This window comes from Salmo salar, chromosome ssa12, assembly GCF_905237065.1.
Source record: "Salmo salar chromosome ssa12, Ssal_v3.1, whole genome shotgun sequence".
Lineage (NCBI taxonomy): Eukaryota > Metazoa > Chordata > Actinopteri > Salmoniformes > Salmonidae > Salmo > Salmo salar.
The window spans coordinates 58458025-58485255 of record NC_059453.1 but is presented as its reverse complement, the minus strand read 5'-3'; the positions used below and the strand labels follow the sequence as shown (position 1 = coordinate 58485255).

The window sequence follows — 27231 nt, the reverse complement described above, 5'->3', positions numbered from 1 at the left end:
GTTGTAACCGAGTCATAACATGTTGTAACCGAGTCATAACATGTTGTAACCGAGTCATAACATGTTGTAACCGAGTCATAACATGTTGTAACAGAGTCATAACATGTTGTAACCGAGTCATAACATGTTGTAACCGAGTCATAACATGTTGTAACATGTTGTAACCGAGTCATAACATGTTGTAACCGAGTCATAACATGTTGTAACCGAGTCATAACATGTTGTAATCGAGTCATAACATCTTGCGGTTTGTTATTGTTAATCTGTCACTGCAAATGTTGAGTCTTCCGATGTTAAGAGTGCTTGATTGACAACTGAATTTTCAATATGACATTAATGTGATAAAATGTGGTCTACTCAGCATATATGCGCTTATTAGGATGTCGTTCATTTGTCCACAGAGCAAGGCCCAGGGGATTATTGCTACGCTGACCTGGAGGGAAGGGACTCATCCCTTAGGTCAGAGGAGCTGCTGACCTCAGCAATCTTAGGGGTGCAAAATGTACAGAGGGGAAGCATAGAAACATTGTACAGGGAACGGAGCTACTGCTTGTCAGACTTCAATGAGAATGACAGATCTATAACTCACATTTCTATCTGAAATCACTTGGGTCGTACACATAACTACATAAAAGACCTCTTGTACTATTTGCTTACAGGCTTTGTTGAGTAATCTCAAAAGTACATTCAAGCAACGGTTGTATATAAGAATAGTGTGCGTCAATATTCCAGGGGCCGCATTTGTCAATATTGCGTTGAAACTATTCTAAAATACTACTTAGGAACAGAATTTAGAATGTTTGTATGCATAGTGGGATTTATCAAACAATCCTACGATCATCATACGCACACTGCTAGGAGATTACCATTGATAAATATAAATTGTTCTCAGCCTCAGGGCTCGTGCACAACCTTGGGTATTTGCATTTCAAAATCATCCCTTTAATAAAGCCTGTGGGTAATATATAATGCCGTACCATGGAATATAATGGCGTAACCAAGAAAAGCTAAAAAGCTAAAAAAAAAAAAAATTATATTCAACGACTGAAATAGAGTTGCTCGTGTCAGAGAATGAATATACAAAAAGGTTTTATTTGGCTCGCTCAGTTATGGCTTGACCAGTAAAAATAAAAGCAAAGCTTCAAAAGAGACGACCATTAGGACATATCAAGTTGCTTTAGCAATGGCAAATTTTCCTCAAATGAGTAGACAACACTCCCCAATAAGCCATCCATCCTCAACAGCCCCCTCCTCTAGGTGTACAGGCCAACATTTCTGTTCTGCAGAATGAACGAGTGGTGCGTTCCACCTGGCCACCACATTCAGCAGTCTTCTCTGTTCTCTGTTCACATAGTTGAACTCGTTTTGGGATGGTGCTTTTACGGCGATGTGAGTGCCGTCTATTGAGAACCATGATGGAAAAGAAACCCCTCTTGACTTCAACCTGTTGCGCGATGGTGTATGGAAATTGTATGCAACCGTTCGTTTTGGTGATGATTGCATCCAAACCATCGGCTCATCGAGGTCTATGGGATTTGGATCTGTAAGCTCCCTCTGAAAAGTGCCCGTTGCCGAAAACCTGGGGGCGGAGAGCACTTGGATATGCACCGGAATGGCATGTGTTTGCCTTAAATCCTAGCAAAAATCCTATATGATAGATTTTGTGAAACTATCTGATGAGCCAATCTGTACTTTCTGCAAAAAAGTCACACCTGTCTCTAAAAACACACTCTCTGCGAAATGCAGCTTGTGCCAAATCTTCCAACAGATCAGGATTAACCATCTCTCATTTAAATTCCCATTATCTCAGTTTTATAGTATTTCAACAATGGTTTATCTTTCACATATGCCTCTAATTTAACAAATGACTGTACTTTATATGGATTTTTGTTGTAACAAATGCTCTGAAGTGGTCAAATTATATAATATAGCCTGTCAAGATATGTTGCATGAATTCACAATGGAATTACAATGAAATTGAAAAATGATAGAATTTTTACTCTCATAATTTCATAAATATTCAACATATATTTTCACCATTCACTAGGCCACGCTTGACAAGCAGTTCCCTTATTCCACCACTTGGCACTGTGCATACGCATGGTCATGGCCGTGCGTGAATTTACACACATTCTCAAGTAAATGTTCATATTGATAAATCTCACATATTGCATGGACATGATCCCACGCAAGGTTTAGGCACAGATTTGTGCCTACACATGATCGATAAATGAAGCACCCTGAGGTTTTCTAGTGGTGCAATGCAAGCAAGTGTGTATGCCTTGTACAGCCAAGCCTGACCCAAGCAGCCAGTCAAGAAAGACCAGCACCTCCAACCCTAATGACAGTACTGGACTATACTTTTTTGGAACAACTGTATACTTTGTATTACTCTTTTTAGCAAACAAATACATTGCCGAGACATAGCATGGAGATCTTTTCCTAAACAAAGATACTATAGTAGCAAACAACGCTAGGCTCCCTTCAAACAACGGGCCTTCAGTCTAATTCAAGATGGTAAATGCTAAAGGGGACGCTTCGGGTGACGTCACCCCATTGACTCTACCAATTGAAGATGGCACATGTGGGTTGGACACGCCTGTAAACACACCAATACCCGCAGCCTTGCTCAATAAGAAATCGTCAGCACAATACGGTTTAAAAATGCAGGGACAAACTTATATATATAAAAAATATATATATATATATATATATATATTATTTCCCTGAAAGATTTATGTTAACTGTATACACAATCCAAAATGTGAAGGACAAAGCTATGCTTAACTTGGTCAGCCTTTAAACGTTCATCAGCTTAACCTGTTGTTTACCCTAAAAGAGGCTTAATAAAATGCCAGAAGTAGAACATCCTCCCTCTTCATATTAAGATGTTGTTTTTATGTTTTTTTTGCTATTGCCATGTTATTGCTATGGCGATTTTAAGTGGCTGAAAGCGTACTCTAGCACTGTTTTGACAAGGGCTCCTTAGAGGGTTAAATAGTTACTGTTTTCAAGGCAATTGCATCATGGAAGTGTTATTGTGGTCCGTGTTCAATGTTTAAAGAGGCTGACGCTTTGGTTCTGTTCGATCCATCTGCTTGTTCCCCTGAGGTTTCAGATAAAGCCTCTGTTCCGGAGTGAGAGAATGCAATACTTTCAAAATATGGGAAACTTTCTGTTGTTTATACAGCTTTTATTAATACATTTCACTTTTTGGGGTTGTTGTGTAGTCACCCCTCTTTATTCGATTTTACAGCGATATTGCTCTCAGAAAATGCTAATCCTCACATTCTGCTATTGCTCCCTGTGAACAGTATGGCGTGTGTGCGTGCCTGCATTTGTTTGTGTGGTGTCCATTCAGGAATCAAACCGTAAACTCCGGTGAGGTAAGCACCGTTCTCCAACCAACTGAGCCAATGGAAACAACCACAATTCTCCCCCATCCCCAACTTTCTCCTACAGGACCGGTTAGAGGGTTAGTGAGGATAAAGCCTTGCAACATTCTGGCTCGGTTTATATTCCATTGTAGGTCTGATGCACACATCTACTGACATTTAGAAGTTCAACTTCTTAGAGATCAATGGAACATGTAGGTCAGGCTGAGAACAGGAGCGAATTCAGCACAGGACTCAAAAGGTCTCCTGAATGAGAATTATCTCCATATTGTGTTGCTGCATGCTTCGTACCATAATGATAGTGAATTACAATCCTCTCTATTGTTTGTTCATAATGCAGGCAATCTCTCTGCCATTCATTGCCATACCACACATCTATACTGTGTAGGTGTAATTACAGGGTACACATCCATGCTATATAATTATAGAGCAAGGTACAAGTTCCTTTGTCTATAGGTCCAGTGATTATATAGCTCTGTACTATAGTGCTGGTTGCTAATAACAATAAACCTTCACAGACTGTGTGTTCAGCCATTAGGCCTTTATTTCTAATGCTGTAGTGTGTGTGTGTGTGTGTGTGTGTGTGTGTGTGTGTGTGTGTGTGTGTGTGTGTGTGTGTGTGTGTGTGTGTGTGTGTGTGTGTGTGTGTGTGTGTGTGTGTGTGTGTGTGTGTGTGTGTGTGTGTGTGTGTGTGAGATTTGCCTCCGTGCTGTCTTGAGGTTTAGGTGGCCGAATGGAATCACATGGCAGGAATGGGAATAGTAAATCAGGTTACTCGCATCCAGAAGAGAGCCAAGAAGGCTTGAAATATGTACTCTAGTCAGACAAAGACATGACGGCATTAAGCCTAATATCGCAATTGTTCACTGTCTTATGCTTTCGTAATTTCATATAGATTTCTACATTGTTTTTTATCATACTATATTTATTGTTTGGAGTAACAGATATCATAGCACTTCAAAGATTCCTGGGAACATGAAATGGTGGAGATTCATAAATCAGGATAACCCTCGTGAGATGTTTTCAAGGGAACCTGTGGGATTCATCACACCATATCCAATAAAAGCAATATTAGGACAACAGAAAATCAATCAAGTGAAAGTTAATAAAAGCAGCCATTAAATGAGGATACATTAGTTCCATATCGTGAATAATGAGCAAGCCAAGGATCTTATAAGCATGGGTGACAAGAAACAGTTGCACCGGTATAAATCAAAATAGATCAAAAGCTTTTAGTAGATACAAAAAAGATCTGGTTAAGATCAATATTGAAACAAGGCCCATAGGAGTAGCTACTGTTGATCCTGGAACTGCTGTTGATTTGCTATTGATCATAGAACTGCTGTTGATCTGCTGTTGATCCTAGAACTGCTGTTGATCGTAGAACTACTGTTGATCTGCTGTTGATCCTAGAACTGCTGTTGATCTGTTGTTGATCGTAGAACTGCTGTTGATCGTAGAACTGCTGTTGATCTGCTGTTGATCGTAGAACTGCTGTTGATCTGCTGTTGATCCTAGAACTGCTGTTGATCTGCTGTTGATCCTTGAACTGCTGTTGATCTGCTGTTGATCCTTGAACTGCTGTTGATCTGCTGTTGATCCTAGAACTGCTGTTGATCTGCTGTTGATCCTAGAACTGCTGTTGATCTGCTGTTGATCCTTGAACTGCTGTTGATCTGCTGTTGATCCTTGAACTGCTGTTCATCTGCTGTTGATCCTAGAACTGCTGTTGATCTGCTGTTGATCCTTGAACTGTTGTTGATCTGCTGTTGATTGTAGAACTGCTGTTGATCTGCTGTTGATCCTAGAACTATTAGCTACAGTGTAACTCACTGCAGTTGATTCTAAAACTAGCTACAGTGTAACTGTGGTGTTGGTCCTAGAGCTAGCTACAGTGTACCTCTATGCTGTTGATTCTGGAACTATAGCCAGTGTTACTTTCCATTGTTGATCCTATAACAATTTTTTATGTTTTTTTACATGTTTTATTGTCACATACACCGGAAAGGTGTAGTGAAATGTGTTGTTTTACACGGTCAGCTATAGTAGTACGGCGCCCCTGGAGCAAATCTGTTTAAGTGCCTTGCTCAAGGGCACATGAACAGATGTTTCACCTTCGCACATATTCAAACCAGTGACCTTTTGGTTACTGGCCCAATGCTCAACTCCCTATATGCAGTTGATCCAAAAGTCTAAAGAGGTAAAACGTGTCATTATGTGAGGTCAGATATGCATTTAGCTCTCTCTGGATGAACTTGTAATACCTGTAAAAGGGAGTTGGGAGAGGGGGATAAGGCTTTTGGAAAGATCTCCTTAATTATTGAAGACAAAGTCTGATTCAGAAAATGGAAAAAGGACTATGAATAAGTCATGGGGAAGTTTTCGAGTGTTCAGAGGCAATTTGGGGCGGGGGGGGGGGTACGAGATGGTACTACTAAGATCAAGTCTCAACCAAACTTACGATGAACCAAATGCTAACTCGTGATGTGCGTTTGTAAGGGGCAGGGGGAGAGGCATGGGGAGAAAAACATAAAGACTGAAATAAAGAGAGTGCGTGAAGAGAGCGATAAGATGAAGTAGGGTAAGGCAGAGAGAGAGAGGCAGAGAGACAAAAGCAGAGAGAGAGAGGCAGCGCGAGAGAGGCAGAGAGAAAGCAAGAGAGAGAGAGGCAGAGCGACAGAGGCAGAGAGACAGAGGCAGAGAGACAGAGGCAGAGATCGAGTGAGGCAGAGATCGAGTGAGGCAGAGATTGAGTGAGGCAGAGATCGACTGAGGCAGAGAGTAAGGCAGAGAGAGAGTAAGGCAGAGAGAGGTGAAGAGAGAGAGGCAGAGAGAGAGTCAGAGAGACTGAGGCAGAGATAGAGTGAGGCAGAGAGAGAGGCAGAGAGGCAGAGAGGCAGAGATAGAGAGGCAGCGCAAGTGAGAGGCAGAGAGACAGAGAGAGTGAGGCAGTGAGGCAGAGAGGCAGAGATAGAGTCAGAGAGACAAAGGCAGAGAGAGAGAGGCAGAGCGAGAGAGGCAGCAAGCGAGGCAGAGAAAAAGGCAGAGCGAGAGAGGCATAGCGACAGAGGCAGAGAGAGAGGCAGAGAGGCAGGGGCAGAGATAGAGTGAGGCAGAGAGAGAGAGAGTAAATCAGAGAGAGAGGGGCAGAGAGAGAGACAGAGAGAGGCAGAGAGACAGAGATAGAGAGAGTGAGAGTGGGGCAGATAGAGAACGAGGGACTCCCAGAGACAGATGTCCCACTCCCTGCAGATTGATGGCTCCTGGCTCCATTCCATGCTAGGCTCTGACCCCTCTGTCCTTTGTTGTAATTTATAGGTTGCGTTTTGTGAGATTTAAGCACTAGTATGTGGCCATCATGGTCCTGGAAAGAAAATGACCTTCCTGCAATGGCAGCAGAATTAGGCCTCGCTGCTTAAAAGCCACCCCCAGTGGTGAATAAGTGAGCGCTTTCCGATGTAGGCAGACATTTTTGACAACGTGTTAATGTTGTTGTTGTTGTGCCTATATAAGTGACTGCTTTTTTTCACTGCTACATATGAACTCTTATCAGTTGTTAATATTGTCTGCGTTTTATAGAAGGAAGTGGATATTTGACTGGCATATTTTTTTTTAGTTTTGACAGTGGTGTAAATAAATTAAGGTTAGGGTTAAGGTTAGGTTTAGGAACACGGGGTAGGTTGAGGTTAAGGTAATGTATAGTTTCAGAGAGGTTAACGTAAGGGTTAGGGTAAGGGAAAGGTATAAAATGGAACATTGGGTTTGCATACTGCTGTCGACCGCCATATATTTTCTGCAGGTGTACTTCCTTTTTTAAAAATGTGGATTTTAGTTGTCGAAGGTAATGGGATGAGTATGGAACACTAGGAACACCTTCCTAATATTGAATTGCACCCCCCTGTTGAAAAATAGATTTGATATTTTTTCTCAATGAGACTAATCTGGATAATAAAGGTACAACAAATAAATAAAAATACACACAAAGATGTTGAGCGTGAAAAACCCAGCAGCGTTGTAGTTCTTTGAACAGGGTATGGCACCTACTACCATAACCCGTTCAAAGGCACTTAAATATTTTGTCTTTCCCATTCACCCTCTGAATGGCACACAATCCATGTCTCAATTGCCTCAAGGCTTAAAAATCCTTCTTTAACCTGTCTCCTACCCTTCATCTACACTGATTGAAGTGGATTTAACAAGTGACATCAATAAGGGATCATAGCTTTCAGCTGGATTCAGCTGGTCAGTCTATGTCATGGAAAGAGCAGGTGTTCATGATGTTTTGTATACTCTGTGTGTAGTGTAGTTAAAAATATATACATGATATGTGTACATGAATTAACACATCAATACCACAAATGTCACATGATATATCAATATTACGATTTGTGGCCTCTGCCTTAGTATAGATCTGTCTGTAAGCATATTACTTTGTGTGTGTGTGTGTGTGTGTGTGTGTGTGTGTGTGTGTGTGTGTGTGTGTGTGTGTGTGTGTGTGTGTGTGTGTGTGTGTGTGTGTGTGTGTGTGTGTGTGTGTGTGTGTGTGTGTGTGTGTGTGTGTGTGTGTGTGTGTGTCAGCAATGGCTAAGTAGTAGTAGAGGATCCCATCCTCCCTGGAAAAGAGCAGAGGCTGGTACAGATTGAGATTGGCCAGACTGTGAGAATCCTCCATCAGTACTCAGTGGTCTCTCCAAGCAGATCATCCTCATTCTGGACAGAGTTTGCCACTGAGCACTGATCTGACCGAGACCTGCTTGCGATTAAAATAGCAAAACAGATCAAAATGAAAGGGTCAGATTTAACATTAACTTGCACAGTACTAAGCTGTATTAAATGCAATTGATTGATTTGCCAGTAAAAAAAAAAAAAGAAATCTATACCACAGTACATACATTTTAAGTCACTTGTTTTCATTGTGGCATCTAAGACCAGCCCAGATGTCTGCTCTATGGGCAAGTCATGTTGTGTATTCATGTTCTATGATATTGCAAGGATCAGACATCTGAGCTGACCAGTGTTTTGATCTTCCAAACAAGGCCTTTCCCAGAGTTCCATTCGTTCATTCCCCCCTCATTTGCCTCCAATGCAAAATGTAAAAACTCTGTTCCGATCTGCATTTCAATGTCCCAATTTGTTCAAGAGGGAGTTGCAGCTTTCTAAGTGAGCCGGATAAAAGCGTCTGCCAAATGGCTAAATATTTAAAATTATCTGTAGCTCCAGAGCCGATAAAAGGACTTTGAAAATCAACTGCCTGCGCCAAAAGCCTCATTAGTTGGACGACAACAAAATGTCTCCCCACCGAGGCGGGGCGGGAGGAAAACCCAGGTATCTGCGACTAGGCAATTAAAAACAAGCTATACAGCCTTTTTCTCAAACCGCACTGCTCCCTATTTAGGATAAAAAAGCCTCTTAATGCGCTAATGCTAATATGCTAATATCTTATGTTATCATATGATTACGTGTTTATGAAGGAATGGTAGAATGAGTCAGTGGTGTGTTTGTTGATCTTATCCATTGCCACTTGTGTTTGCATGGTGTCTATGGAAAATATGGAAATCCCTGTGCATCTTTCATGTGCCCTTCCTTTAGCGATTGGCGCTCTACGTTAGCTTTGCAAACATCTTAATTGCGTTAAATGGAGGGGAAAAAAGGGCCAGATTAAACGTCATTAATGAGGGTTGTGTGGGGAGGCTGCTATTCCCCGGATGGTGCTTTTGTTCACTTTGGCAAAGCGGGGGAGAAAGAGCGGCTTCACCTTGAAGCTGAAAGCACACCATGAAACAGGGTCATTGTGCCTCCCTTTACCAAAGACAGGAGCACACTTTTCTCCCTCTCTCTCGCTCTCTTGCACAGAATCACATGCACCATCTCCCTCCTCTGTGCCTCTGTCTCTTACTGCCACTACCCATCCCTCTCTCCGGCTCAGTCTGCCCCTTGTCTCCCTTTCTTTCACTCTTTAAATTTCTCCCCCTCTTGTTTTTCCAAATCTCTTTCTCTCTCCTCTTCCCCAGTCACTCTGTCTGAAAGGCAGATAAGCTCACTGGGGGAGACTTTAGAGGACTCTCCATCTGTGTATAAATAGTTTAGGATGAATTATTGAGGGACCTGGGGTTGCTAATAATCCCGCAGGACCCATCTGACAATGACACGGAAGATGGAGGGAAAACAATTACGCAGGGTTTCTCCTTCGCAGGAATTGGATTGGAAGGGGGGGGGGATGAGGGGGGCCTCTGGGCGTAGAACAGAAGCCCCTCGCGGGCCCAACGTCTTGGCTAATAAAGCCAATTAACTCTCTGGAATCAATCGGCCCAAGAGGAACGTCCTTTTCTTCCCTTCCCTGGGACGCAACAGGAACTGTAATGATTCATGTTTCCTCTCCACCCATCTCCCCCCCCCCCCCCCTAGTCGTCCCTGTTTGAAATGTCCTCTCATCTCGTCTCCCCTGTGGAGGACGGGATAGGACAGGACACCGCGTCTCTCCGCCATCCCTCCGCCGAGGCGGGATAATAGGACAGGAAAGGGGGAATGAGAGGAGAGGAATATTAATGGTGGTGTTTAGGGCTGAAAGTGTTGTAATGGGAGGGCAGACTAACCCCTGTGTCTCAGAGTCAGACCCTTGCTCCTGTTTTTGTCAACCACCCCAAGGTGATTTTGACACGTCAATTGACTCTTTTTTTGGGGGGGGGTGTTGGTTTTCTCCTCTTTTGTGAAAGGACTTTGAGATAGAAAGGATTACACTACAACATTAGGTTGAAGTGTTACTGAAATATTTATTTGCACAAAATCTGTTACCTAGTGAGCAACAACCCACAACTGTTGTAAACAAGGGACAAATCAAAGGGACCAGGTTAAATTGATTAACTTCATTATTAATAGTAATAAGAGAATTTACAGAACATAATGACAGCGTGGAATCGGTCTAAATCGTATAAATGCAAACTGCTGTTTAGTATTGTTAAAGGATAATACAAATAACAAAGTGTGTGTGTGTGTGTGTGTGTGTGTGTGTGTGTGTGTGTGTGTGTGTGTGTGTGTGTGTCTGTATACCGTATATGCTGGCATGTGTCTGTTTCTGCTTTACTTGTGCACGTGTGTATTGGAGTGAGAGAGTGTGTGTGCGTGCGTGCGGGCCTGCATGTGTGCTCATACGCGTGCACGCAAGCGTGTGGGTGTACAGTCCCCATCTCTCTGGGGAGCGCGTAGAGAGGTGGCCGACGACAACAACACTGTCCTAATGATGCATTTTCTACTCCATTGATTCAGTGCCTCTGCTCTCCAGTAAATCCTTCACATGCAACACATTAAAGCCGGCCCTTTTTCCTCATCTGCCAATCGATTAGCGAGAGTTCAGGCCTCCCAAATGGCACCCTGTTCCCTGTAGAGAGCACTACTTTTGACCAGGACTCATAGGGCTCTGGTCAAAAGTAGTGCACTGTATAGCGAATAGGGTGAGATTTTAGACACAGGCTTACAGTGGAACGTGGTGCATTCACTGACTTCCACAATGCACACACAGTGTCGTGCTGTTTTAATGATCCTTTTTGTTATACTTTATACCTTTAAAGGTTTTGTCCCGACCAAGATCCATTTGGGATTGAAAGGTTGTCACTATTACTATAAAGAAAATATAAGAGGCTATGTTGTTTTTTTAGGTTTGCTTTAGTTTTTACGCCAAGCACCTGTAAGTGTATTGTGATGGATTTGTGCCCACATGACAAAACACTATAGTATATTTACTTTGGTATAAATATTATAGTATTCACTGCAGTGTTTTTGCAGACTTTACTGTAGTATTCACTGTAGTGTGTTTGCAGACTAAAGTCCACAAAAACACTACAGGGAATACTGTAGTATTTACTGTAGTATTTACAGTTAACTATAGTATAAATAATGTAGTAAAATAAAACTGTTGTATGTACTATAGTAATTAGTTTCGTTTTTTTGCAGACTGTATTATACTGTAGTATTTACTGTAGTGTTTTTGCTGACTCTAGTATACTGTAGTATTTACAGTAGTGTTTATGAAGACTGTAGTGTACTGTAGTATTTACTGTAGTGTTTTTGCGGACATTACTGTAGTATTTACTATAGTGTTTTCATTTTATTATATTTGACATAGAAATGGAGGCTTTTTCTTTCAGGAAACTTACTGGAGAAATACTAAAAGAGCACATTTCCCATAACCTTTAGGTAGGACTGGGGTCTGAACGGATAGTTTAGAGTTTCTGCTCTTTTCTATAACATCTGCTAAATATGTGTATGTGACCAATAACATTTGATTTGATTTAGGGAACACAGTATATGGTCTATACTTGGCATGTATTTTTCTCACTTCTGGGTGGCACAAATTGTGATATGGGGAGGGGAATGGGCAGGGAGTATGCACATTTAATAGTATTGTAGTATTTACTATAGTTTAAAAACTGTAGTGTTTTTGTGGAATGTAGTGTTTTTGCAGATAATACTGTAGCATTCACCAAAGTATTCTACAGTATACTACAACATTCTATAGTAAGTACTACACATGATCAAGGGTTACTACAGCGTGTAGAATAGTATTCTACAATATACTACAGTATACGACAGTTTACTATATAATTCTATAGTAAGTACTGTAGTATTCTTTCATGTGGGTGGGAATGTTACTTTCTCATTTTTCAGCGACTCAAATACATGTCAAGTAGTTAGAGATTGCACAGGTGTGTGTTTACTTTCATTCTCTCTCTCTTTCTCTGTCTCTCTATCTCTACCTTGTGTTAGCACTGTGGGATCGGTATGGTAAAGGAGGTCTGGGGTATTACACACCATTATGAATGCATACCGTCCCTTTTATATATGTTGGCACTCAGTTCTATTTCACTCGGCTAGAATAATATCACACTCAAGACGAGAATTCATTAGTCCATGAAACAGCTCCTGAATTTTTAAGGCCTATTTTACGGAACAAAAAAGCCCTGACGTGGTCTCTGCACAGTAATTGAAGATTTTCTTTTTGCGTACTATTCTCCCAACTCATATTGCGGTCTTGAAAGTGCCTTCTTATTTAATCAAGGGTTTACTGCATTCAATTACATATTTTTAAATGATATGGGGGTAGAACCTGCATAGAAATGTTTCCGGAGACCTTGACTCTGTGTCCCCATACTCTAAGATAGCCCCCTTTCCTCATCTCATTCCTTCCATGAGCACAGATCTGAACGCACATGACGGGTGAAAGTGATATGGTGGAAACCTATCCAGTCCATTCACCTGCCAGTGGTCTTGAAGGAAAGGTGGTTAGGACTTTTAGAAGAATATATGGACACAGCCTTTTTACACACAGAACCAAGGGCTTCCTGATCAACGTTAAAGGAATAGTTCCCTCCAAAGTTTGTCAGACAGGGCAAGACATGGTTTGATTAGGTTGGTTTGTTACCCTTCCAACAAGTGACAGGGCTGCTATTGCATACAGCATAGTTTATGGTGCATTAATGTGTCATTAAGTCTCATGCTAGAGTTACAACGGAGTTAGAAACCGGGATGTAACGATTCACCAGTATGCATCGGTCCTGGTTCCAATGTTAAAGATACTAGTGCATCGCGATCCAAATTAAGCATGCATCGGTCAGGAAAAACCCCCAGATTCAATCTTGTTTTACTACGAAAACACCTCTTACCTGTTTTGAATGAATTGATGCGTCCTCTCCTTCAGTTCAGTAGACTGTTGAACTTTTATGCATGTAACTGCATATGACTGTCAGATAATAACAGGGCGCACAGGGCGGGGGACACAGATGCTCGCGCCAAGGAGAGGTAGGCCCGATGTGGTTCTAATAGGCTATTCGTTCATCTGCACGGAACCTTCAGCATTCAGATGCTTGTAAAATGGCTTTCGCAATGTCAAACCATAGGCTTTATTAGTTGAATGACAACCAATGTAATGTATCTAAATGCGAATCAAATCGTTCATGAAAGGAGAGACACACATCCCTAGTTGTAAAGGGTTTATAGCACCTCATTATAACAAATGTGGCTGGAATTCCTCTTTAGTAAAGCTCACAGAGCGCTGAGACCTTGCAAAGTAATCTAGTCACGTTTTTCATCTCTTAAAATCAATCTTTAAACTGAAGTGAAAACATATTTTGTGTATGGAGAAAAGGCTGTACTTGGTCCTACCTTTCAGGTCCAGATAAGTGCTAACAAAACAGAGGTGAGAGATCTGGAGATTTTTATTGACTGACTGAATAACATTTTAAAGGCGAGGATTTTCTTTCAGAGTTGCTAATGTGCAAGGCTATAGAGCCCTTTCATGCAATGGACTCTTTTAAGACTATAGCTAAAATGTTCTGACATATTTTGGGGAATAAAATAACACTTTTTAGTAGAGGGAGCCATGAATGATAATAGCCAGTAGCAGTGCGTGGGTAAAATGATCGGTAAAGCCAAGACAGAAAAAAATTCCATATTACAACCTACAGTTGAACTCAGAAGTTTACATACACCTTAGCCAAATACATTTAAACTCAGTTTTTCACAATTCCTGACATTTAATCCTAGTAAAAATGCCCCGTCTTAGGTCAGTTAGGATCACCACTTTATTTTAAGAATGTGAAATGTCAGAATAAAAGTTGAGAGAATTATTTATTTCAGCTTTTATTTCTTTCATCACATTCCCAATGGGTCAGAAGTTTACATACACTCAATTAGTATTTGGTAGCATTGCCTTTAAATTGTTTAACTTGGGTCAAACATTTCGGGTAGCCTTCCACAAGCTTCCCACAATAAGTTGGGTGAATTTTGGCCCATTCCTCCTGTCAGAGCTGGTGTAACTGAGTCAGGTTTGTAGGCCTCCTTGCTCACACACGCTTTTTCAGTTCTGCCCAGAAATGTTCTATGGGATTGAGGTCAGGGCTATGTGATGGCCACTCCAATACCTTGACTTTGTTGTCCTTAAGCCATTTTGCCACAACTTTGGAAGTAGGCTTGGAGTCATTGTCCATTTGGAAGAACCATTTGTGACCAAGCTTTAACTTCCTGACTGATGTCTTGAGATGTTGCTTCAATATATCCACATAATTTTCCTACCTCATGTTGCCATCTATTTTGTGAAGTGCACCAGTCCCTCCTGCAGCAAATCACCCCCACAACATGATGCTGCCACCCCCGTGCTTCATGGCTTGGGATCGTGTTCTTCGACTTGCAAGCCTCCCCCTTTTTCCTCCAAACATAACGATGGTCATTATAGCCAAACAGTTCTATTTTTTGTTTCATCAAACCAAAGGACATTTCTCCAAAAAGTACGATCTTTGTCCCCATGTGCAGTTGCAAACCATAGTCTGCCCTTTTTATGGCGGTTTTGGAGCAGTGGCTTCTTCCTTGCTGAACGGCCTTTTAGGTTATGTCGATATAGGACTCGTTTGACCGTGGATATAGATACTTTTGTACCTGTTTCTTCCAGCATCTTCACAAGGTCCATTGCTGTTGTTCTGGGACTGATTTGCACTTTTCGCACCAAAGTACGTTCATCTCTAGGAGACAGAACGGGTCTCCTTCCTGAGCAGTATGACGGCTGCGTGGTCCCATGGTGTTTATACTTGCATACTATTGTTTGTACAGATGAACGTGGTAACTTCAGGCATTTGGAAATTGCTCCCAAGGATGAACCAGACTTGTGGAGGTCTACAATTTTTTTTCTGAGGTCTTGGTATGATTTATTTTGATTTTCCCATGATGTTAAGCAAAGAGGCACTGAGTTTGAAGGTAGGCCTTGAAATACATCCACAGGTACACCTCCAATTGACTCAAAGTATGTCAATTATCCTATCAGAAGCTTCTAAAGCCATGACATCATTTTCTGGAATTTTCCAAGCTGTTTAAAGGCACAGTCAACTTACTGTATGTAAACTTCTGACCCACTGGAATTGTGATACAGTGAATTATAAGTGAAATAATCTGTCTGTAAACAATTGTTGGAAAAATTACTTGTGTCAAGCACAAAGTAGATGTCCTGACCGACTTGCCAAAACTATAGTCTGTTAACAAGAAATTTGTGGAGTGGTTGGAAAAAAAGTTTTAATGACTCCAACTGAAGTATATGTAAAATTCCGACTTCAACTGTATGTGTTGTGATAATTGTGTTGTTTGCTCTATAATCTGTTAGTTCATATGCCTTGACACCGTGATATATAGACCTAAGGCCGAGACAATAAGAAGACACAGTGGCAGAATAAATTCAACCACACCTGTGTTTCATCACAAAACAGGAGAGCAACCTCTGTCCGGTGAAGTCCACAAAACATGTTGCATGTAACAAACAGTTACGTGACCTACAGCATGGTCAACCAAGTTAATGTTTCTGACATTTTCCGACTACTAAACAAATATTTATTTAGAACCACTGAGAGTTTCCGCAAGTAGCAAAGAAAACTGGAGCTGCCTCCTATCATGACACAAGGCGAGACCCAGATGCAGACACAGGAGGCAGAGGGTTGGAGTCTTACAATGTTTATTAATACAATAGGGTAAGGCAAGAGAATGGTCGTGGACTGGCAAAAGGGTCAAAACCAGTTCAGAGTCCATAAGGTACCGCAGGGCAGGCAGAATCAAGGTCAGGGCAGGCAGGATGAACAGGCAGGCGGGAAAGTAGTCCAGAGACAGGCAGGGGTCAAAACCTGGAAGACTATCAAAAAGAGAATAGCAAAAGGAGTACGGGAATAACACGCTGGTTGACTTGACTAACATGCAAGATGAACTGGCACAGAGAGACAGGAAACACAGTGATAAATACACCGGGGAAAATAAGCGACACCTGGAGGGGGTGGAGACAATCACAGGAACAGGTGAAACAGATCAGGGCGTGACACCTCCACTATTCCAGCACCATTTCAACTTCAACATTTCAACATAATAAAATCACCTATGCTTACTCTAATAGAGTGACAACTAAAAAATACCAAAAATAATTTAATCCAATCAATGATGATAAATATGATGTAGCTGTCAATGGTTCTGATGTTTGTGTGTATGTGTGTGTGCGTGCGTGCGTTCGTGCAAGTAGAAAAAAACATGTTGACTCAACCTACTTGTAGAGAAACGCCAATGCCATTCTCCTCTCTTTCATGTTGACGAAATGGTCTATCACTCTGTCATACAGTACACACTTTTAGTTTTTCTTGTCCTCGGCTACCTGGCTAAAACGCTTGCCCGCTAGCCTAACTTCCTTTCTTGGGTAACGTTAGCTAGTTAAAATTATCCTTCTACATCTAGCTACATATTGAACTTCCATACTCTCAGTCCAGGTGCACAATATATGAATTTATGGTTGGATCAGAATCACCGTTATAATCATTGGCCAGTACGGAGAATTAAGTAAAACCACAAGTCCAAATCCCTATCTCCATCCATGGTTAATTTAGAAAAGGGACAATTTTAGCTAGCTAGCTAGCCACCGGAGTACAACAACACAACAATATGCAACAATTCAAGTTGTTTCTGTCAAAGACATATTTCTCTTGAGGAGATGTGATAGGTGTGAAGCCAAATTCAAACTGGCTTCTTGACACTTTTTTTTGTTGGTGCGCCAGGACCTTTTAGCTCACTCAGTTTAACTCAACACTGATTGGCTATTATTTTATACTTTTTTATCACGGGAGGCCAAATGCTCACTGGCTTCCCTTGCATTCAAGGCTACGGGCAGCAACAATGTCATACTCTTTATGACCAGACAGAATCAGATAGATGGCCTACACATACAGAGACAGAGGGGCGCTGTTTGCTTGCTTGGATGCTTTCTCCGGTAAGATACATTCAGCCTCTTGCGAATTGAAGGAATATGACAAAAACACAGAGAGATGAAAGATAAAATGTAGTTTTGCGTATTATTCTCCCAACTCGTATTGCAGTCTTGAAAGTGCCTTCTTATTTAATCAAGGGCTTTACCTCTCTTTTTTCTTGGTAAATTTATTTGGGAAGCCTGGCTTCTCTTGGCATCCATGATTACAATGCAATGATAATACCAAGTCTCATGATCTCACATCTGTTAAGTCATAATTATGACAATGTAAAGTAGACTTCATGAGAGGCACTGGCTTAATTGATGCCAGCAAATCTTCAGTTAGACATCTTGCAATTGGAATCTCTTTTAACAGAAGAGAAGAGAGTTTGGCCACTTGGCAATAAAAATACTGTCACCGACGTCTTCTTCTCAAATCACTGGTAAGATTAATTTATATTTAACTAGGCAAGTCAGTTAAGAACAAATTCTTATTTACAATGACGGCCTAGGATCAGTGGGCTAACTGCCTTGTTCAGGGGCAGAACGACAGGGGATTCAATCTAGCAACCTTTTGGTTACTGGCCCAATGCTCTAACCACTAGGCTACCTGCCGTAGATGAAGAAAGTAGTGGTGTCTTTCCAACCCATCTTTCCTACTTTTTAGACATTGTCTCTTTCAATCCCTGTTTCCTTTCTCTCTCTCTCTCTTTTACTCCCTTCTGTCTTTCCCTCTTTCCTTCTCTCTCTCGGTGGGTGTGTGTCCCTTTAGGTCGGTGGATGTGTGTCACTTTAGGGTGTCTGCCGTGGTTGAGATAAGAGGCGAGTGTAGGACACAGGGGGATGGTGTTCACAGCAAGGTGATCTTATCTTCGCTCCCTTTCGCTCTCTACCTTTTTCTCTCTACCTCTCTCTATCTTTCTCTCACTACCTTTTTCTCTATACCTCTCTCTACCTTTCTCTCTCTCTACCTCTCTTTACTTTTCTATCTTGTCCCCCCCCTCTCTCTACTCCCTCTCTCTCTCTCTCTCTCTCTCTCTCTCTCTCTCTCGCTTAGCCTCTTTCTCTGCACCGCTTTCTTCTCCCTTCTCCACCCCCGCTTTCTACTGTTCATTTGCTCTTTCCCTTATCTTCCCCTCTCTCTCTCTTGCTCTCTCTCGCTTTCTCTCTCTCTCCCTTTCTCTCTCATTCGCTGCCTCTTTTCTTCTTCTTTCTCTTCTCTACACTGTTGTTGATTTGAATTTGTAGCATTGTAAAACAATGCAAGGCAACAAAAGATGAATGTCTATCCACTGCTCCTACCAGTGTGTGTTTTTGCCAGATACTACCTAGAGCCAGACACAGCAAGATCTGAGCTGAGCCTGACTATGACTGGGGTGTTTGTTGAGTGTTGCTTACTCACAAGTGTGTGTGTGTGTGTGTGTTTAAACTTTACTATCCATTTGAGTTCCAAAAGTCCTCACAAGGATAGTAAAACAAGGAAACTTTGACAAGTGCGGCCATTTCGGCAGTCCCTAAAAGGAAAAATTATATTTTAGGCTTAGGGGTTAGGTTTAGGGATAGGATTAGGGTTAGGGTTACAATTGGGGTTAGGCTTTCTGGATAGGATTAGGGTTAGGAGTTAGGTTTGGTTTTAGGGTTAGTGATTTGGGGTTAAGGTTGGGGTTAGGGTTATGTTAAGGGTTAGGTTTAGGGTGAGGGAAAATAGGATTTTGAATAGGAATACATTTTTTGGTCCCATCTTGGATAGTAAAACCAACGTGTGTGTGTGTGTTGTGTACCCCTGTATGAGCGATGTGTGTGAAGCCCAGGCTTGTACACACACACACACACACACACACACACACACACACACACACACACACACACACACACACACACACACACACACACACACACACACACACACACACACACACACACACACACACACACACACACACACACGTGTTCCTCCTTTGGGAGAGGCAGCTGGCATGTAGCGTAACATGACAGGGAGGAGGTAGGTAGGCGGTAGCAGGCTGTCAGCAGCGAGCTCCCACTCGGGCTAATGAGCATGGCATTAATTAAAAACAGCAACAGGCAGAGTGAGCTCTCCAGCGGCCCGCCATCAGGCCAGCCCAGGGTTAAAGACACAGAGCCAAGCACACACAGCAACTGAGACCAGCTCCTCAGGTATACTAGCTAGCCCTACTCTTCATACATGCTGCAACTCGTCTGGCCCCCACTCTCTCTGCCCATAACATGTCAATATGTAAATAGCCAGATACAACAGATATTAATGATATAACTTAACATTAAAAAGGATGTTGACAAGTTGAATGTGAACAAAAGAATGAGAGAGGGAGACATAGAGCTAGAAAGATACTAGATCTACTCTTCAGGCATCCTTTTTTAGTTCTGTTGTTGACTACTGCCTGCTGTATTAAACCGGCGTTTTTAATGTTTACACAGTCTTTTTGATTAGAAAATACTACTCACAGCTCGCAGATGGCTTTTAGTTTGTTCATTATATTTTAAAACTGTGTATATGTACAGTCTCTAGGACAGTGTGAACTGTCTTTAGGACAGTCCTGTGAGGGGAGACTACCTGGTGTTTTTACAGTGCCCGAAAACATTCTGGGGTTTGAATTTGTAATAAACAGGCACAAACCAGAAACTTGCCAGAAATAAAAGATTGGAGAACTTACATCTTTGAGTCTTTGAAAGAAAGTCCAAGTCTAAATAGAAAAACAAAAAAGACAAAAAATGTCACGCCAATCAACTACTTATGCCTTGATGGCCAACTGCCTAATAGGCATCACCAGTACATTGTGTTAACATATTTTTGTTCATACATTAACACATTTTAAAGGAAATGTTTCATTTCATTTTCACTTCATGCTTTCACGGTAACGCATGTTACAAATTGACTGTGGGGAGAATGTGATGTTGAAGCGTAAACAGGCCCTACAAACAATATCTATTGGAATGTTTGGAACGTTTCCAAATGTCCTCTGAACATGGTTCCATGGTTTCTTGTGTTACATGTTCCTGTTCATGGAGGGTCTCCATAATAACATTCACAGTCAAAAGTTGGACAGTTCTAAATAAGATTCTCCTTAGCTAACACTATGTCAGCCTTATGACAGCACTACATAGGCTTCCTGTCAAGAGGGCCTGTGAGTGACATGTTCCTGTGGTTTCTCTTAGTTTGCCTGAGTCTCCGGCATCTCCCTGGCAGCCCCCTCACGTCAGCCCAGGTGCTAGGGAAACAGGGGATTGTGGGAACATATGGAGCAGAAAGAAAGACTGTCAGGGAAATGTCTGCCTTGTCACAGCAAAGTGAGGACCGACGCACACTGATGGTCGACTGGATAACTGCAGACTTGCAGGGAGAGAGAGAGAGAGGAGAGCCACATAAAATGTGACATGTTTTGGGAGAAAGTAGCTAGTGTAGCTAGATTAGCTTGCGCACGTTTATTAATCTCTGCCACACAAGAAGTGGTAACATGGAAAGGGAAAGTGTATAGTAAACTGTTTAGCATACATACACTGAGTATACAAAACAACATGAACACCTGCCCTTTCCATGACATACACTGACCAGGTGAAAGCTATGATCCCTTATTGATGTCACTTGTTAAATCCACTCAATCAGTGTAGATGAAGGGGAGGAGACAGGTTAAAGAAGGCTTTTTAAGCCTTGAGACAATTGAGACGTGGATTGTGTATGTGTGCCATTCAGAGGGTGAATGGGCAAGACAAAAGATTTCAGTGCCTTTGAACAGGGTATGGTAGTAGGTGCCAGGTGCACAGGTTTGTGTCAAGAACTGCAACGCTGGTGGGTTTTTCACACTCAACAGTTTCCCATGTGTATCAAGAATGGTCCACCACCAGCCAACTTGACACAACTGTGGGAAGCATTGGAGTCAACATGGGCCGGCAACCGTGTGGAACACTTTTGACACCTTATAAAGTAAACTCGATATTAGGATGGTGTTCCTAATGTTTGGTATACTCAGTGTATAGTAGGCCATGTAGGTAGCGTTTCGGAGATAATACTCTTTAGCTGCAGGCTTACCATCTCTCTCTCTCTCTCTCTCTCTCTCTCTCTCTCTCTCTCTCTCCCAGGGACTGCTCTGTTTGTGTTAGTTTGTGTTCTTGGATTTTTGTCTCTGACGAGTTTGAGTGGTCTCCTCCTTCGCTGTCTCTCAGTGTCCGCCCCAGTATGCTAACGTCATTATCCTTTCTCTCCCTCTCCCTACCCCCTCTCTCTGTCTCTCTCTCTCTTTCGGGCTCTTTCTCTCAGGCTGTGCCTTCCTTACCTACTGTGCCAGAGAGTCGGCCCTGAAAGCTCAGAATGCTCTTCACGAGCAGAAGACCCTGCCAGGGGTAAGTTTACCACCACACTGTCATACTGTTTGTACTTTATGGCCCCTCAAGCACCTTAACATGCACCCAGACAAATAAATGTTAAACAGATTCCGACACGCATAAAGATCACACACAGCTAGGCACACACACACTACGCACACACCTTGCCACACAAATGTGTTTGTATTCAAAGGTGCCACACAATGTCTTTACTGTTGACATACTGTACACACAACAACACACGTGCACCACCCTCTTTTCCCGTTTGTTCTCCCTCTTCTTCTCCATGCGTCCCTCTCCCTCTTTCTCCCGCTCCCTCGCCTTTTCATTCTCCCTCTGACAGTCACACAAACCCACGGGGACAAACCACATAGCATCACATCAGAGCAGGCCTATTTATAGTTGCAGTGTGTGTTTATGTGTGTGTTCCGTGGTAGGGCCAACAATATACTGTAAATATACAGACAGTATATTTAACGTGTCTAACAACATTATATTTGCACATACAGAAGAAAGGAAACACTTGAGTAAATGAGGAATACAAAGTATATTTAAAGCAGGTGCTTCCACACAGGTTTGGTTCCTGAGTGAATTAAACATCCCATCATTCTTAGGGTCATGTGTAAACATGCCCAGTTGCCCATTATTTTGGCTACCATGGCTAGAATAGGAGATCTCTGACTTTGAAAGAGGGGTCTCAAAGGAGCAAATGGGTGTGTGTGTGCGTGTTGCGAATGTGTGTGTGTATGTGTGTATCAGTCACCAGATCGCAACCCAATTGAACACTTATGGGAGATTCTGGAGCGGCACCTGAGACAGCGTTTTTTACCACCATCGACAAAACACCAAATCTTTGAATTTCTCGTGAAAGAATGGTATCACATCGCTCTAATAGAGTTCCAGACACGTAGAATCTATGCCAAGGCGCATTGAAGCTGTTCTTGTGGCTCTGGTGGCTCGTGGTGGCCCAACGCCCTATTAAGATACTTTAAGTTGGTGTTTTCTTTATTTTGGCAGTTACCTGTATACCATACTGTATGTACAATATGACTGCAAGCAACACCTCCTACGCTATCTGGATCCAATGTATACTTTAATATATATATATATATTTTTTTTAACCCAGCACACTATGTTGCAGGGCTTTAACATTGTGTATCTGTGCCATATGTGTGTGTGTCTGTGTGTGTATATGTGTGTGTTGAGTTTTGATGCGTCTCTGTCAGGGCTCGCTTGGTTGGGTCTGTTCGTTTTTTAATGACGCCTCCAGGGAGGTTGACAGTCGCCATGTTGAGCAGAAAGCCTTTGATGTGAGTGATTATGACATCATAGATGTGCAGTGCGGAAGAGAGGAGTCGTGCGCTGCCTCTGCCGCTGTGGATCCTTCTCTCTTTCTCTGTTTTCATCCCCCCGAGCAGGAATGGCGCAGTCACACACCAAAAAGAAGATCAATTTAATATTTGGCCAAAACCAAAATGTGATTTTCCGTTCACACAGAAGATTTTGTCTTATTGAGTGTTGTTGTATGTACAGTACGCGGTACGACATCTATGTTATCAGTAAAGGGCCCTTTTTTAATGTAGCGATCCATACTTTTTGAAAGCTTTATAGTGACTAGATCAGTCTCCGTAGCTTCTGTAAATGTTGCGAGGAGACGGCAGTGGCGGCAGACGGCAGTGGCAGCAGCATCGGCGTCATCGTGGTAATCTTGAGGAACCCACAGCAAATTAATTTAATTGAAGTCACTACCCATCACCGTCGTTTAATAAGAAATGCTAATTAGCCAATCCCAGATCGGGCCGCCGGTGATTGCTTAGGTTTGTCGACTCATTGTGAATGCTAAGTAAACAAGTATAATTCTCTAGGACAGTTCTGGTATGAGCAGCCAACCTTAAAGAAGCAGAGGAGTCTGGGAGACGCGGTCTTTGAAGCCTTACAGAGGTGAAGACGGAGGAACACAACAAATGAGTTAATTAGGGAAAGAACAGGGACTTGGCGGAGAGATGAGAAAGGCAGTAGGACGTTTTATCCGCACTTTGCTTCTTCTCTTCTCTTTTAATCTAACTATCACCCCCCTCCCCCCAACCCCCCCCCATTTTCGCTTCACTTGGCATCTTTCTTCTCAAAGTTGTTCCCTCGTGTTGGAAAGTTTTGAAAAGCAGTGTAGTGCCTAGCTCAGCCGATGCCCAGGTGACACCTAAACTGAGAGGATTTGGATTCCATAGTGAAAATACCCTGAAGGTGCTCCTTAAGGCACTAGGACTTGACATGATACAAGCACCTTGAAATGACTTATTGATATACCTATTGCAGGGATACTTAAATCGGGAGCTTGAGCCCAAGTCCACTGCTGATGTTCCTTCTTGGCCTTTAGTCGGGGACTGAATTAGAGCCAGGGGACCAGGTGATTGCACTTAACTATCAAGTAAACATGAAAATCAGAAGTGTAACTGAGCTTGAGCTCCAGATTGGATGTATCCCTGACCTACTGGCATATCTTAAAGTGAGAGTCAAGTTTTATTTTATTTTCGACTTCACTAGCGTGTTGACATTTTCTCCAAAGCATTTTAAAATTGTTAGCTGGTTATCTAGCAACATTCAGAATCTCATGGCTGGAATTTTTGGACAATGTAGCTATGCTATTGGAAATGGACCAGGCCTTTGTGTGGAATCAACTATGGTATACAGTAAACCACTAATTTGTATTTTAGTAGGACATGATAATTGTTTGTTTTTATGTATCATAGTCACTAGTGATTGACATTGATTAGAGTAGACTGTGTACTTTAATACACTACATGACCAAAGGTATGTGGACACAAAATCATCGTCATTAATATGAAGTTTGGTGCCCCTTTGCTGCAATAACAGCCTCCACTCTTCTGGGAAGACTTTCTACTAGATGTTGGAACATTGCTGAGGGGACTTGCTTCCATTCAGCCACAAGAGCGTTAGTGAAGTCGGGCACTGATGTTGGACGATTAGGCCTGGCTCGCAGTCGGCGGTCCAATTAATCTCAAAAGTGTTATTATTTCCATTATTCCTCCTCCACCAAACTTTACAGTTGGAACTATGCATTGGGGCAGGTAGCGTTCTCCTGGCATCCGCCAAACCCAGATTCTTCCGTCGGACTGCCAGATGGTGAAGCGTGAGTCATCACTCCAGAGAATGTTTTCCCAGTGCCTCAGAGTCCAATGGCGGCAAGCTTTACAGCACTCCAGCCGATGCTTGGCATTGCGCATGGTCATCTTAGGCTTTTGTGCAGCTGCTCGGCCATGGAAACCCATTTCATGAAGCTGAACGAACAGTTCTTGTGCTGATGTTGCTTCCAGAGGCAGTTTGAAACTCGGTAGTGAGTGTTGCAACCGAGGACAGATGATTTTTACGCTCGATCTTTACGCTCTTCAGCACTCGGCGGTCCCGTTCTGAGAGCTTGTGTGGCCTACCACTTCGCGGCTGAGCTGTTGTTACTCCTAGATGTTTCCACTTCACAATAACAGAACTTACAGTTAACTGGGGCAGCACTAGCAGGGCAGAAATTTGAGGAACTGACTTGTTGGAATTAATGTATTATTATTATATATATATTTTTTTTACCTTTGTTTAACTAGGCAAGTCGGTTAAGAACAAATTCGTATTTACAATGATGGCCGACACCGGCCAAACTTGGACGATGCTGGGCCAATTGTGTGACGCCCTATGGGACTCCCAATCACGGCCGGTTGTGATACAGCCTTGAATCGAAACCAGAGTGTCTGTATTGACACCTCTAGCCCTGAGATGCAGTCCCTTAGACCGCTGCGACACTCGGGAGCACTTGGGAGCATCCTATGACGGTGCCACGTTGAAAGTCACTGAGCTCTTCAGTAAGGCCATTCTACTGCCAATGTTTGTCTATGGAGATTGCATGGCTGTGTGCTCGAATTTTATACACCTGTCAGCAACAGTTGTGGCTGAAATACCCGAATCCACTCATTGAAGTTGTGTCCACATACTTTTGTATAGATAGTGTACTACTTCAGGATTTCACAGGTGCTGGCACATTATTAGGTTGCTCTTCCATTATCGTTATCTTTAACAGAAATCCATTAAAATTCCTTTTACAGAGAAGAACTTAACCAGAGGTCAAACCAATGCCAGACAAAAACTAAACATAACAAATGTTGCATTAGTTTATTCAAAGTGTGCGTCTATAAAATTATTCACCGGGGAGGTTTAAGACAGTTATAAAATGGGACCTGTCTCAAATGTGTACCTTTGGATGCCATATTTATGATCCTCTCATGTTTCAGACTCATACAACAGCATGATGCATCAGAAAGCATCTATTGATTTTGGCACAAGGCCTCCGAAGCAGGGGGTGAGGGAGGAGGAGGAGGAGGAGGAGAGGGGGCACGACTAGCCGGCACAGTGTGTGTACACACCTACGCGCAAATACTCGCTCAAACTCATAAACACACATTCTCACACAAGACGTACTATTACACTTGTGTAAAGCCATGAGGATTAAACACACATGCAGACACATACAGGGACAGACACACAGACTACACACACACACACACACACACACACACACACACACACACACGCACGCACGCACACACGCACGCACAGGCACGCACGCACGACGCACGCACGCACGCACACACACACACACACACACACACACACACACACACACACACACACACACACACACACACACACACACACACACACACACACACACACACACACAGTATTATAAATTGTATTTTAATGTTTAAGGACTTGGAGGACTAGTCCAAAAGAGGAATAATCAAATCAAATTACAGTGAAAGACAAATAGACATAGATCTTTCTCATACATCCCCACATAAACACACTTCATACATATGCATTTCTTTCTGTCACTCTCACACCCACCATCACTCTGCACACTGCACATTCTCCTCCACACTGAATAAGCAGCGTAACATACACACACAGAAATCCAGTGCCGACCGACTCACACTGTAATAAGTCAGATCACAAAACATACAATGTGAATCAATGAGTCATTTCAGAGTGTGTTCAAATACACACACAGCCCAGCACCGTTCTACCATCCCTCTTTTCCTCCCTCCCTCCCTGCCTTCCTTCCCTCCCTCACTCTTTCCCTTCCTGACACCCGTTTCAGCCCGGGGACAAGAAAACAGAAGAAAAAGAAAGGAAAGGTGGAAAGGGAGCTGTGTGATAGAGGGAGGGAGGGATGTAGGGAGGAATAGAGAGGGATGGAGAGAGAGAGAGAGAGAGAGGGTGAGAGAGGAGGTGTAGGCGAGGTGTCTCCATACCACTGATTTGTGACTGTTTCTTTTTTTCTCTCGAGGAGAGATAATGACTGGGTCCAGAAATCCATGGCATTGATTGGCTACATGACCCACTTTCATGGCAGCTTTTCTCAATAAGCCGCCTCATTGGTCAATAACTGCCTGGCTCTCTGGGTGAGGTAGGGGTTTTATGAGTGTGGCTGGGAGGAGAGAAGGGGGGACTAAGGGGGAGTGCACGTCTGAACCATGGCTGCATCCTAAATGGCGCCCTATTCCCTATATAGTGCAATACCTTTGACCAGAGCCCCATCTATTTATACCCTATGAAGTGCATAGGGCTCTCGTCAAAAGTAGTGCACTTTTTGCGGAATAGGGTGCCATTTGGTGACGGAGCCCATGTCTCAACTGTTGAAGCTGTGCGTTAGCGTTTTTCATCATG

The 27231-nt window shown here is 42.6% G+C and overlaps 1 protein-coding gene across 20 annotated transcripts in view; it reads left to right on the top strand.

The window, feature by feature from the left end:
• The window catches only part of LOC106565371 (CUGBP Elav-like family member 4), a 103763-nt gene that overhangs the window by 10337 nt on the left and 66195 nt on the right, over nucleotides 1-27231 (top strand). For all 20 annotated transcript variants that reach the window (XM_045691569.1, XM_014132406.2, XM_045691567.1 and 17 more), the window contains exon 2: nucleotides 21437-21519. In XM_045691569.1, the coding sequence (XP_045547525.1) occupies nucleotides 21437-21519 (83 nt within the window). The remainder of the gene's footprint in view (nucleotides 1-21436; nucleotides 21520-27231) is intronic.